General features: G+C 38.7%; 1 protein-coding gene across 7 annotated transcripts in view; it reads left to right on the forward strand.

Moving 5' to 3' along the window:
• The window catches only part of HECTD1 (HECT domain E3 ubiquitin protein ligase 1), a 101,958-nt gene that overhangs the window by 38,185 nt on the left and 49,966 nt on the right, over positions 1–13,807 (forward strand). For all 7 annotated transcript variants that reach the window (XM_075926972.2, XM_075926976.2, XM_075926970.2 and 4 more), the window contains exons 13-19: positions 813–1,035; positions 4,619–4,882; positions 4,974–5,050; positions 7,593–7,727; positions 7,918–8,064; positions 9,278–9,372; positions 11,032–11,137. In XM_075926972.2, coding sequence (XP_075783087.2) covers positions 813–1,035; positions 4,619–4,882; positions 4,974–5,050; positions 7,593–7,727; positions 7,918–8,064; positions 9,278–9,372; positions 11,032–11,137 — 1,047 coding nt within the window. The remainder of the gene's footprint in view (positions 1–812; positions 1,036–4,618; positions 4,883–4,973; positions 5,051–7,592; positions 7,728–7,917; positions 8,065–9,277; positions 9,373–11,031; positions 11,138–13,807) is intronic.

The following is a 13,807-nucleotide window of genomic DNA, read 5'->3' on the forward strand; positions in this document are numbered from 1 at the left end:
TGTAGGGATTAATTAGCTGATATTCACACAGTGCTCTGTAAAATTACTGAGAAATAACTGATAAGTAGAATTTATTCTATTTTCAGTTGTAGTATAAAAAAGTTGTATCTAAATAGCTAAATTCTAAATCTCACAATAATATAGTAAAACAGAAAACCCCTCAAATTACAGAAAATTTGAGTATGTAAATTGAATACATTAAGTAAATCATCAATTCCCAACTACCATGAAATTAACTACTCATTGCCATCTCTACTAATTTCCAGCACCAATACAACTTTTACTTTGTCAAGGCAAATAATGTTTAGTGATTTTTCTTCTAGGCGATGTAATGTTATACCACTGGAGAACAAATTGAGGGGGGGGAAAAAAGCCATATTGTTAAAACTGGAAGTTTGGGGGGTGAGAGGGAATATTTGTGTGTAAGTATCCTACAAAAAAAGTAGTTCACAAAATTCAGTGCATCGAAATAGTAGATAATAAAGCATTCTTTTGTTAAAGCAAGGTTGAAACTGTTTTGTAGTCTCATATTAAGTTTCTTCTTTGTCAGTATCCTGCACAATACCGCTGTTGTATTATGATGGCTGATGCAATATATATGGTTTTTAATTACATGTAATTTTCTGTGTAATTTATGGAGAGGTAAGGGCTACTTATTCAGATTCTCTCATTAAACTCAAAACTTTTGAAAGCATTATTTCATGGTTTGCGTTTATATTTTGAACTTTGAGTTTGTGGGTCTAGCTTTGTGTACCTTTACAGCAAATTTATTTAAATTACCTCTTTCTGAATTATTTTATGTAACTTTACAGGAGGATGAACCCCAAGAAGATGCTAAAGAATTGCAGCAGGGTAAACCATATCATTGGAGAGAGTGGTCCATCATTAGGGGAAGGGACTGTTTGTATATCTGGAGTGATGCAGCAGCCTTGGAACTGTCCAATGGTAGCAATGGATGGTTCAGATTTATCTTGGATGGAAAACTGGCAACAATGTATTCAAGTGGGAGTCCTGAAGGCGGATCAGATAGTTCGGGTATAATTTTTTCTAATCTTCACTATAAAATAAATCTGGTTTACATTGTTTAATTTGGCTTATTCTTTTTTTTACAAAAAATGGCTTATTAAATAGTAAACAGATAGAAGGTGGTTAGTTAATTGTGAAGTTTTTTGTCAAATAGCTTGAAACTTGACTTTCTTGGTGATTATGTTCAGAAAACATCTTGCCAGGAAAAGTGTATTAACTTATTTTGTTCTGATTGTTCGTGTACACTTCATTGTATCATCCCAATCGGTAAAGCACTTTGTGGTGGCCCTTTCAGAAAAACAGGTTAAAATGTTAGTTAACTGTTTTCTTCTAGTTAGCAGAATGAAATTGCCTATGTTGGAAGAAGAACATAAGAGAGTTTCTCATCAAGGTTGTGAAACATGTCACAACAACTTAATTGGTTGTGGCTGAGGGGACTTTTATGAGACTATATTACTAATAGTCTGAGCTCCAGACCATTTGTTCTGGAGCTATAAGTATTCCACGGTATATTTTCTATACTCTGTTCAGAACATACAACTTCTATAAAGAATGTTGATTGTTGCTTTTATCCAAGAGATAGAAGTAGTCCTCTTTGTTTAATTTTTTCAATAGACCAACAGTTCATACGTTTGTAAATTATCAGCTGCATTGTGGTTTTACACCACTCAAATTTTGAAATTGAATAATGGGGTGTCGTGGTTCAGAATTGAAACAGGATGTAGTGGTGTTATCAGCTTGATGGCTTGAAATGTCAAGGAAGAGGAAGTTAGAGTTCCAATGCTGAAAGCCAATAGAAATTCCAAGGAAAAAAAAAATCTAAACATGAGTTTTAGTTCCTACTGTTAAGGGTGTGAAACCTTTAAACTTTGTCATTTCTTCAAATGCCTTGCCTGGAATGTCAAAGTTAAGATTATATTTGAAAAATAAAAGTATAAAAAAACCCACAATCACTGAAGCAAGCTTAATTTTACTTTCTCCACTCCAAAAGATGGACTACACTGCCCTTGCATGAGACAGGCATTTGAATGAAGGATATCTAATAAAAATGGTTTCGATAATGGAATCCCAAGTTGTAGTCATGTAACTTTAGACCAAGTTTCCCATGCCTTCCCATTTTCCATCAAGAAGAAAAAATTATACTCATGTGGGAACAAAGGGGAAGATAAGTAGATTTGTTTAGGTAGTGCTTTCCAGGTAGCTAGAAAGGTAGCTTTGCTGTCCTTCAGTGTGCTTTCTTCCTTCTGTTGCCCCTTATATCACTAATGATATACTAGTGACTAGAATCATAGGAAGTTTAATAAACTTGTTTCTAGGTTTATAATGTATATGGAAACCATTTTTAATAACTTTTTCTTAAATCCACCTATAAAATATTATAGTGGTATTTGCCTATTTATATATTCTATATAGAGTTTATATTGTTGTATTGTTCACAGTACTCTGTTCTATTGCATGTGGTGCGATGCAGTTTTGGATAGAGAAAAAAACCCTAAAAGTGCTTTTAATGACTTCAGAGAGGTATCTTACTAGGACAACTTCACAGAGCCACATTAGGGCTTTTCTACAGTGGAACTCCCAGAAAAGTTAAGCTAAATTAACTAACATTGTGAAGTTAAAGTATACTAAGCCCCTGTTGTGGCCTTTGTTCACTTATCCTTATTCTTGGGACATACAGCTATGTGAATGTTTAGTTTGTGGTAAACTGGGATGTAAATCTATCCTACATACCATGCAATCATTAAGTGTTTATATGGATCCTGTTGGTATGCACTAACAGTTCCTTTGTGTGCTTTGGTCTATCCCATTGGCATAGATCCAAGCGCATGAAGGAATTGTTGGTGTTCTTTAGTAGGGTCCACATTAACACTTGTGTGCAGCAGGTTGGTGTGAACTGGACTGTGTTTATATCCAAGCTTCCAGCAACTTAAATGTCCCTGTAGATAATTCTTTGAGTGAACTAATGCCATTGTAATTCTAAATTTGAACATTCACACAAGGGTTTAATATGACTTAGCTTCACACCTTTAAAGAAAACAACATATAACGACAGCTATTTGAGATAATTGTTAGGCAGCCTAGGCTGACATTATCCAAAATTATTCACAGGTATACAGAATACTATTCTGTTTCTCCCCTCTTGTTAGTTCCTTGAATTATGCCATAAAACTGCTGGTTATAAGTTTAATATTATTAAACCGACTAAGCTGTTCATATGTATGTGGAGCGGAAGGCCTGAGTAAGTCAGTACAATGGGAGTACAGGTTGAACCTCTCTAGTCTGGAACTCTCTGGTCCGGCATGATTTTACTTAGCTGAATATCTGCTTATCGTGGGTGTGGCCAAGTTTCCCATGACCCATAAAGTTTGTTTATAGCCACCAGTCCTGGCTCTGTTCTGTTATTTAGCTGTTGTTTAGCTCTAATTTACCCCTAAATGTCTTCTAAGAGCCAAGTCAACAGTGCAAGTGTTTGTATGCTGCTAGACAATATTGATAACCCAGCTTCCTGTGGGTTGCCACTGGTCCCAAAGGTGCCAAATCAGAGAGCTTCAACCTGTAGTGATGTTGTGGTCTCCTGGGTCTGCAGTAGCCCTCTTTGTGTTCATTCTGGGTAACTGGCATTTTACTGCATTCTCTCACCCAATCCCTTTTGAATGTAAAAATTGCAAATGCCATTTCCCTTTTAATGTGTTTTTTCTTTTGGAGGGTTGATTTGGACTAAGGATGTTAAAATGCGGTTAATTGACTAGTTGACTAGTCGATAGGCACTTCCGCATTCCTACTTGCTGGGGCTCTTTTACATTTTAAAGGAGGAATGCGGAACTCCACGTATAGCCTGGGTCAGGAGTAAGTCCCGCTGATTCAGGCTGCACATGGCGTGCCTGCTTTGAAATACACAGAGTCCCCAGTGGGGGCTCTTGTGCATTTCAAAGCCATTCCTGGGCTCCGCATGGCACTTCCCTGGAACCCGGGGTCAGCTGGGGTGTTCACGGAGTAAGCTAACCCCAGTCTCCGCGGCTGCCCCTTTGAAATGTGGAGACGGCATTTTAAAGGGGCAGCTGCTGCACAACTTTGAAGTACCCTTTTCCCCTCCTTTGCTGCCTCTATTTCAGCGGGTGGGGGTTTCAAGTAGTTGACTAGTCAAAACATTATCCGATGAGCAAATGCTTATCGGATAGTCAGCTAGTCTTTAACATCCCTAATTTGGACTCCTGTTACTCCTAATTTGGACTCCTGGCTCCTAGAGAATGTAGTATTAACAGTAGTGAAGTAAATTAAATTTTTACAAGGGTAGTTAAAGTTTAACATGGATTTGTTTAACCTTACTTTGCATCCACAGTTACACAACCTAACAAACATATGTCACCCTTGAAAAGCTATGTTGCGTGGTTCTTAGGTTATCATGCAATTAAATACTATTCTTATGTATAAATACGGAGGACGGGAGTTCAAAACATTAAGAGCCTTAATCTAAAATTAAATTTTGCACCAACTTTACTTAAACTCCACCTTTGCTTCTGAAAAAACCCTTTTGCTTGAAATATATTGTTTGAAGTTGAGTAATAGAATATTTATTGTTTTTTATTAATAGAAAGTAGAAGTGAATTCTTAGAGAAATTACAAAGAGCTCGAAGCCAAGTAAAGCCATCTACCACAAGTCAGCCAATTTTATCAGCTCCTGGACCTACTAAACTTACAGTGGGAAATTGGTCACTCACCTGCCTCAAGGAAGGCGAAATTGCTATACACAATTCAGATGGTCAGCAAGCTACAATACTGAAAGAAGATCTACCAGGCTTTGTTTTTGAATCTAATAGAGGAACTAAACATTCATTTACTGCTGAAACCTCTTTGGGTAAGTGTGTGAAATAAACAGGTCTGGGAAGAAATATGTGTGTATATGTGTTAAGTATCAAATTAAAAAAAAATTTAAAATTGGTTTGCAGGATCAGAATTTGTCACTGGCTGGACTGGCAAAAGAGGTAGAAAACTGAAATCCAAGTTAGAGAAAACAAAGCAAAAGGTTTGTGAGCTTGTACGGTTTGCTATATTTCAATTTTTTTAAGTTATAAAGAGATCCATTCTTAAAAGTGAGGTTTTTAACAACCAAATGAGTATTAATTATACTATGGTCATTAGCAGGGCTCTCTGAGTGGTGGTGTACCCCACTCGCCAGCCGCTCAGTTCTGCGCTCTGCTCATGCGCAGATCGTCCTGCGCCGGCTCTTTTGGGGTATAATCTACTCGCCACAGGCGAGTAGATTACATTGTTTGTCGAGCCCTGGTCATTAGTCATTTTTTTCCGTCTACAGTAATACTCTGGCTCTTGTCCAGTCTTTCTACCTGTCTGAATTTATCATTTTGAGAGAAATCCCATCCTCTAAAATACGATACCCTGATTAGTGTACATTAATTAATTGCTGTAGACAAAGATGTCACCTGTCTTTATACATAATTGTGCAGAATGACTCAAACAGAGAAAGTTACAAGACTGTGTACTTTTTCTCAGAAGAATTGTTTTTGGAACTTGGTGTCCCTAATTCATGAATTAATGACATGAAATGTTTGTTCTTGCTTTATTTAAATAAATGGAAATGTTGTCATTGATTTAATTGGTAACAAGTTCAGTCAGAAAAGAACTAATTTTTTTTCCATCTCAAACTTATGTAAAAATGGACAACCTCTGCTGCTCCCCCCCCCCCCCCCCCCCCCCAGTTTTAGGTAAGGTCATCAAATTAAACGGCCTGAATTTCTGGCATCTTGTTTTACTAGTATTATACAGTTAGTGTTGTGTATCTGGCTGCATATTTATATTTTATTATTTACTGTGTTCCAGAAACTAAATTTCTCTTTCTTATAACAAGCGTTAAACTCAGATGGCTGTGACTGAAACTTGTAGAACATGAACCAAATATGCTTGGTAAATATGGTGATGCAGTGTTATATGCCAGAGTCCACAGAGAGCCTGCAGCAATAGCCATTTGGAAAAGTGTTTTCTGCCCACATGCCATAATATGTACCACATTGAAAATTTAAATCTGGAGGAAATGTAAACTAGAACTTGATATAAAAATAAATATTAAATACTGTTCTGTCACCTGGTTGGATGAGGAGCAATGAAAGGAAGACATCTTGGGAGGAAGTGTTGCAGAAATCCAGAGTCTGTATTAAGTAATTGCTGCATAGAATACAAGGCATTATTATGAGGCAAAAAAAAAATTAGGAAAATTTCGAAAAGCAAAATACCTAATTTCCTAAATGTTCACTTAGTGGACATCTTCTCCTGTTGGTTTCAGACTCTCTGAAAAGTTCTTCCTTTGTGTAAGATCACATAAAAATTTTGGTGAGTTGGTTTAGAATTTATGAAGTGGGATGGAGTGTTAGGAAAAACTGGATTTATAATAGAAATTAGTTTAAACCTTGTCTATGATATCAGTGTAGACATAGGCACAGATAAGCAATTCCTATAGGTTTGGTAGCCTTTGCCTATGGTGCAGACAGTCCCAACTTAGTTTTTTTGTAAGCATGTGTGCTTGAGGTTTAGTAACAGGCACTGAGGTTTTCGATTTACAAAATTGTTGTTTATCAAGGCAATGCGATTACCTTTACTCTACCTTTGTGGTTGTGTGATCGATTTATATTCCTCCCCTCTCATCTAACTTGTCGTAGACATCTTGAAAAAAGAAAGCCCAGGTGATAGAATCTTGAATAAAGTCTAGTAGTTTCACATGTATATTTGGGTATTGTACTAAAGCAAATTTATTAGTACAGTTGTCACAGTGCTCCCAAGCCTGTTATCTCCTCCTGTTTTGAATAAAGATGATACTCAGGTATTCAACTACAGGTTGAACCTCTCTGTTCCAGCATCCTGGGGATGTGACTGGTGCCTAACCAGACAATTTGCTGAACTGTGGGAAGTCAATATTGTCTAGCAGCATTACCAACACTTCCACTGCTTATTGGGCTCTTAGAAGACATTTTGTGGGTGAATTAGAGCTATAAATAACATCACAGAATACTGAGAGCTAGGACTGGTGGCTGTAAACAAACTTTATGGGAACATAGGAAACCTGGTCACACGCATGGTAAGTGTCACCCAACTAACTAAAATCATGATAGAACATGGATGTTGCCAGACTAGAGTGTGCCGGACTAGAGAAGTTCAACCTGTAAAGTTGTTTTTATATTTGCACCCTCTGTAAAGATCAAAATAATATATTTGTAGTGGATGTGGAACCATTATAATTTCTTTGCCAAGCTCAGAAAAGTAACAAATTTTTTTTCAGCCATCCATCACTCCTTTTTCTGTCTTCGGCTCCACATGGAGTTTCTCATGACAGAAGTGGAGTGCCTCAATGGTGACAACAAAACCTTCAAGGAGGAGTGTCTGTGGAATAGGCTATGGTGCCTTGTGTAGAAGAGATTTTCTGTGTAGCCTGCCACTGTTGTCCACCGTCTGTGGGCAGAGTAAGGCCCTCCTATTCCACTCCTGGCAGTAAATCTAAATGACTAGGTATGCATACTAAAATAGAAGAACATTCTGATTCTTAGAATAATTTCTGGCAGGTACGAACTATGGCAAGAGATTTATATGATGATCATTTTAAAGCTGTTGAAAGTATGCCTCGAGGAGTAGTTGTAACATTGAGGAACATAGCAACCCAATTAGAATCTTCTTGGGAACTTCATACAAACAGACAGGTAAGTACAGGCTTTCATATCTTAATGTATCTGTCATGAAAAAAGGGAAAGCTGCAGTAGATTTAGACATGACATTTCAGGTTTACAACTTTATAATTTGTACATATTTTGTCAAACATGGTATATGTTGAAATAATTATTGAGTTGCAATATACTAACTTGTCTGATTTTTCTTTCTCTTTGTCTCCAGTGCATTGAAGGAGAAAATACTTGGAGAGATTTAATGAAGACTGCTTTAGAAAACTTAATTGTTCTGTTGAAGGATGAAAACACCATCTCACCCTATGAAATGTGCAGTAGTGGCTTAGTGCAGGCACTTCTTACTGTTTTAAATAATGTAAGTTTACTGAAAATTTGGGGGTGTTCAGAAAAGAATACAATTTACTTCAAAAATGGAACAATTTATAATAAAGGGCAAGATCCTCACCTAGTATAAATAAGCATAGCTTCTCTCTGATTTAAATGGAGCTATAGAGAATTAAGTCAGCTGAAGAGTATATATACAGTAATTCCTCACTTAATATGTGTCTGCTTAACACGTTTTCGCGATAGCACTATTTTTTTTGTAGGGAACATTTTTCGAAAAACACGACCATCCCTGCAATAACACGATTTCCCTGACCGGCAGGCTGGTTGCCTGCAGCTCCGTGGGGCTTCCCCTGCCTCCCTGCAAAAGCGGCAGAGGTTTGCCGCTCGCCGCACAGTTCCCCAGCAACCTCCTCTGGCCGGATGCCTCACTCCCTCTCCTCTGCCCCCCTCTTGCAGTGGGCAGCTGGGTTTTCCCGGCTGGCCGGTTGCTGGCAGCTGCGCCGGGCTTCCCCTGCCTCCTTGCAAAGCAGTGGAGGTTTGCTGCTCTCTGCGCTGTTCCCTGGCAACCCCTCACCGGACACAAGGAGGCAGGGGAAACCCTGTACAGCTGCCTGCAACCGGCCAGCTGGGGAACCCAGCTCCCTGCTGCAAGAGGGGGGCGGAGGAGAGGTAGCGAAGCATCCTGCCAGAGGGGGTCGCTGGGGAATGGCGCGGCAAGCGGCGAACCTCGGCCGCTTTGCAAGGACACAGGGGAAACCCTGCACAGCTTCCGAGGACCGGCCAGCTGGGGAAACCCAGCTGCAGGTCCCCTCCCCGTGCTTCCCTTTCTTTCCCCAAATCCATACACCTCCCCCTCTCTGCTATAACTCAATCCTCTTTCTCCCTCAACCTTATGTCCTGGTCCCAGCTGCTAACAAGTACAGGCTGGAGCCACGAGCACAAACGCAACCCCCATCTTTTCCATTATTTTCAATGGGAAAATAGACCCCACATGACACGTTTTCACTTAGCACGATCATTTTCTGAAATGTATCTACCGTGATAAATGAGAAATTACTGTACTACCAAAACAGAAGGTAGTTGTGTGTAGCTGTAGGTTAAAATAGTTTTGCATATTTGCTTAATTTCTTTCTTTTTGTACTAGTAGCTATCAGTAAGTGTAGACAAATGCTTTTTCAGGGTAAAGTAATAATATATTGATTACATTCCACTATTACAGTAATGTTTCTTTTTCTTATTAGAATGTGGATTTAGATGTGAAACAAGATTGTAGCCAGCTAATCGAGAGAATAAACGTGTTCAAAACAGCATTCAGTGAAAATGAAGATGATGAAAGGTAAAAACAAAAAATTATTTGTGGTGCTTAGTGAAGCAGTAACACAAATTAAAATATGTACATAAAATTTAACACTTCAAGTAAGACCTACATTTGTTCCAGGGTTTTTCATTTTAGCTTTGATCTTCAGTGGTGAAAAGGAAAACTAGTTTTAAGCAACAGTATCTTAATTAAAGAGATGCCATTTATATGCCATTCATAAAATCATAAAGTAGCTTCACAATTATCAATCATATATGGGAATTTTCTTTGTATAGTGGCATAGTCGACTATTTAGCATTGTGGAATTGGGTGCTGTAGATTGACATAAACCTTCTGAAGTATTGTTTTACTTAAATAGCCATTAGAGAAATTAACTTCCAAAGAAGTATTCCCAAAATAAATGTGTGGTAATTAATGTGTAGTGCCTTTTATTCATAGTTATTTAAAAATATGTATGATATTCGTACTTTCTCAGATTTATTTTCATTATTTTTTTAATATTTGTTGCTTTGTGGTGCAATTTGACAATATCTGGTTCATCCCCACTGTTATGTATCAAATCTGTTTTATAGTCCAGAGCTTCAGCATTTTTCTGCAACACTATTTCCTGTATTCCTCTTCTTTTTGCCCCATGGCCTTCCCTTTTCAGTTCTAGTACTTTATTATCCTAGTACCCTTCCACATGCCGCTCAGTTTGGTTGAGTTTAGTTGCCAAAATGTGTAAAGAGTACCTGACATAATTCAATTGATAATGTATCTTGATAATGTATTTGGAGAGGCAAGTGTAGGCTTGTTAAATTGCATTTAAATGAATATTTAATGCTGATAAGGTTCCATAGCAAAAGAGGCAAACCCATAACTTAGAAAAATAGACTTTTTCATTTTTATTTTATACTTGTGCTGCATCAGTATCTAAGTCCCCAGGTGCAGGGATATCAGATAATTTGTGTAGATGCAAGCCTCAGTTTAAGGGAATATAGACACAGCAAAGAAAAACTCATAGCTGGCCCTTGCTACCTGACTTGGGCTCAGATTGTGGGGATGTTTCCTTGCTCTATATATTCCTGGGCTCGGGCTAGAGTCTGAGCTCTGGAATCCTCATTCTTCAGGGCTCCAGCCTGAGCTTGGAAGTCTATAGAGCAGTGAAACAGCCATGGGAGCCCAAGTCAGTTAGCATGGGCCAGCCAGGGTTGGTTTTTTGCCATGTAGACATAGCAGAAGAGAATTCAGAAGGACTAACAGTTTTGAGTAGTTGAAGGAAGGAGGGAGTTAGAGAAAAACCAGGAGTTGGAAGACATGGAAAGAATGTTGACATATAGGTTGAAAGCATCTTCCACTGTAAAGGGGTCTTGAAACATCCCTTCAGTTACAAAAGATAGGGTACCTAAAGAGGCCATATTTGTAAAGGTTTTTAAGGTATTTTTAACTAAAATAATTTAATGTTTTGATAAATACAGATTTATAAAATGGCTTTTAAAAGGAAATGTTGTGGAATAGCATGATGAACTGAGTACCATATGCTTGTGAAGTTTGAACTCTTTTAAAACAGTCTGATTTCACCTTTCTTCCAAACTTTAAAAACAAAACAAAACCACGTTCTCCCCTGAGATTTGAAAATTCAGGAAGTTGTTTTTGACAATGTGAAATGATTTTTGCGACATCTGCTTCCCTTCACAGTCGGCCAGCAGTTGCATTAATTCGGAAATTGATAGCAGTGTTAGAATCTATTGAACGTCTACCTCTCTACTTGTACGATACACCAGGATCTACATATAATCTGCAGGTAACTGAGTATTTCCATAGTAATGTATAATTTTGTTTCATACTGATTTTGTGACTTTACATGAGGCATATTCCTGTGAAGTTGTAAAGAATTAGATTTTTTTAACCTTAAAAATCTGACCTCGTTATTTAATATTCTGCTGCTACTTGTACTACTCAGGTTTTTCAGCAGTTGTGTTCACTTTTCTTGTAGAAAGTGAGAGTACAGGTAAATTCTGATTTAAGTTCCTTGTGTCTAGTGATAGTCCCCATACTTTATGGGAATAAGCTGTACCGCTACGAGCATTTTTACTTTGATATAACTAGATCTCCTCAAGAAGGTTGTGTTGCTTATTCTTGGTGCCAAGGTACTCTGTTATAAAGGACTAATACTTCAACTGTTCCGTTGGTCAACTGTGTAGTAATGCATAAAAGTTACAATAAGATCATTTGTAATTTTCATTTTACTGTTGGTATTGGTATACTACCTAGGAGCCTTAGTCATAAATGAGGAGCATCTAGTGCTGGGTACTGTGTAAACACAAAACGGGAAGATAGTACCTGTCCCAAAGAGTTTATAACTTAAGACAAGAAACAACAGAAGAGCAAAGATGGGGGAGTATGAGTAAACAGTGATACACTGTTGATCAGCATGGTAGACAGCGGTATCAACATACTTTCCTAACTGTTGTCAATGTAATTGTAGGCATTCTGTAAAGAGTTTGAAAGAGCATAATGGGGTAGTTGTATAAATGATTACTGGGAGCTCTTTTCAGGAGGGAGCAGCATGGGAGAAAGCATCAAGATAGTTGTTTGAAAATTTAACAAGTGGGAAATGAAGCCTGGCATTTTTGGTTGATCAGAGAGTTTTATTGTAAAAGATTGCTGTGGTGGAAACACGAAATGTAAATTAATTCAAATTAAAGTACTTCTCCAAAATGAAAAGCCATCTCTTTTCCTACTCAAAATGAGGGTAAAAAAGGAGATAGATCCAATTTCCAGTACCAAAAGTTACAAGTGGGTATGAGAATCAAAATTAAAACCACACTCTACAAACCTTTAGACATGGCAAAACCCCAAACTTTTTTATTCTCCTCTCAACCTCTAGCTTTTCCCCAGGAATTTCTGTAATGCAGACCGTTTTGTCAGTACAAATGTCAGTACCACATGAAAAATTAAAATTGTCTGTATAAGAGATGATGGATAGGCTAGGTACAGGCTGTGAAGGACCTTGAAAGTGGGAGCAAGTGGGTTAAGATTGGTGTGATAGAGGAGAGCCAATGGAGAGATTCAAAGAGAAGGCTGACTTGGTCAAAGTAGTTGGCAAAGAAAATGATCCTTGCAGCAGCATTCTGAATTAATGTAAGCAGGAGAAGATAGCATTTGTCAAGGGCAGAAAAAAGGATGCTGTAATAATTGAGAGGAGATGATAGGATCCACTGAACTTTTTAGTTGTGTGGATGAATTGCAGATGCTGTATTTTAGACACGTTATTCATAAAGAAACTTCAAGATGTGGGAAAAGCCTGGATGTGACAATATAGAGAGAAATCATAGTTGAAGATAATACCCAGGTAATGGGACTGAGTGAGAGGCAAGATGAAGTTATTGTTCCCAGTGTTTAAGAAAAGAGGTAGAAGGAAGAGCTGAGGAGAAGATTGAGAGCTCTTTTACAGCTATGTTGAATTAGAGCTGATGGCTAGACATATGTGACATGTCAGAAAGACTGGCTGAAATTTTAGTTTGGACAGAAGGAGATGGGCCTGGAGTAAAATCTGAGTGCAGCCCTCATAGAAAGTTGGAGGGGGGATGAGGAGAATTCTCAATTAAACATACTTGAAGGTGCTATTAGAGAAGAATGAGAAGAACCAGGATAGTACAGTGAGCCAGAGAAGGACAAGATTTCAAGAACGGTATGATGGACTGTTGAACGAGGATGAGCTTCAGGCACTAGACTTAGATGAGAGATGAAAGTGATGGGTTAGTATTTGGAGAGGCAAGTGTAGGGATGTTAAATTGCATTTAATCAGTGAATCAAGTAGTCGATGGAATTTCCATTGATTACTCAATAAGTGGGTGAAACTGCAGAGCGGCAGCAGGGTTAGCTTCCGCTCCCGGGAGCTAACTCTGCTTCTGCTCTGCCTTTTAAATTCCAGGCTCTTAATACATTTTAAAAGAGAGGTGTGGTGGGGCAAGGGACCAGGCATGAGCCGGGAATCAGCTGTCCTGGCTTGCGCTCAATCCCAGAGGCTGTGCCTCTGCAGCTCATAATAAACTTAAAAAGCAGAGGTGCAGCTTCTGGGACCAGCTCACGCCAGGCCCACCCTGGCAACTCTTAATACATTTAAAAGGCAGACCCCACTTTGGCTACTAGTCCCCTCACGACCAGTCCCATTCTACACCTCGCCCCCTTCTCTCCCCCCCCCCCCCCCACTCCCCCCCAACCTGTGGAGAGGAACCAGTTTATAAGCTGGCTCCTCCCTGGTCCTGCTTCTTCTCCCCCCCCCCCCCCCCGCCTCTTTCTGATAGAGGCAGCAAGGGGGGGGGGGGGACACAACTATTTGAATCACTACTCAACTGCCCGATAAGCATATGCTTATTGAGTCGACTAGTTGCTTATTTTTAGGAATAGAAGGTGCTCTGTGACTTGCATCTACTTTTGAAGAGTTGGTGTGATGAAAAAGCAGTTCCAC

The sequence above is a fragment of the Pelodiscus sinensis genome, chromosome 5 (assembly GCF_052426305.1).
Source record: "Pelodiscus sinensis isolate ZL-2025 chromosome 5, ASM5242630v1, whole genome shotgun sequence".
Taxonomy (NCBI): Eukaryota; Metazoa; Chordata; order Testudines; family Trionychidae; genus Pelodiscus; species Pelodiscus sinensis.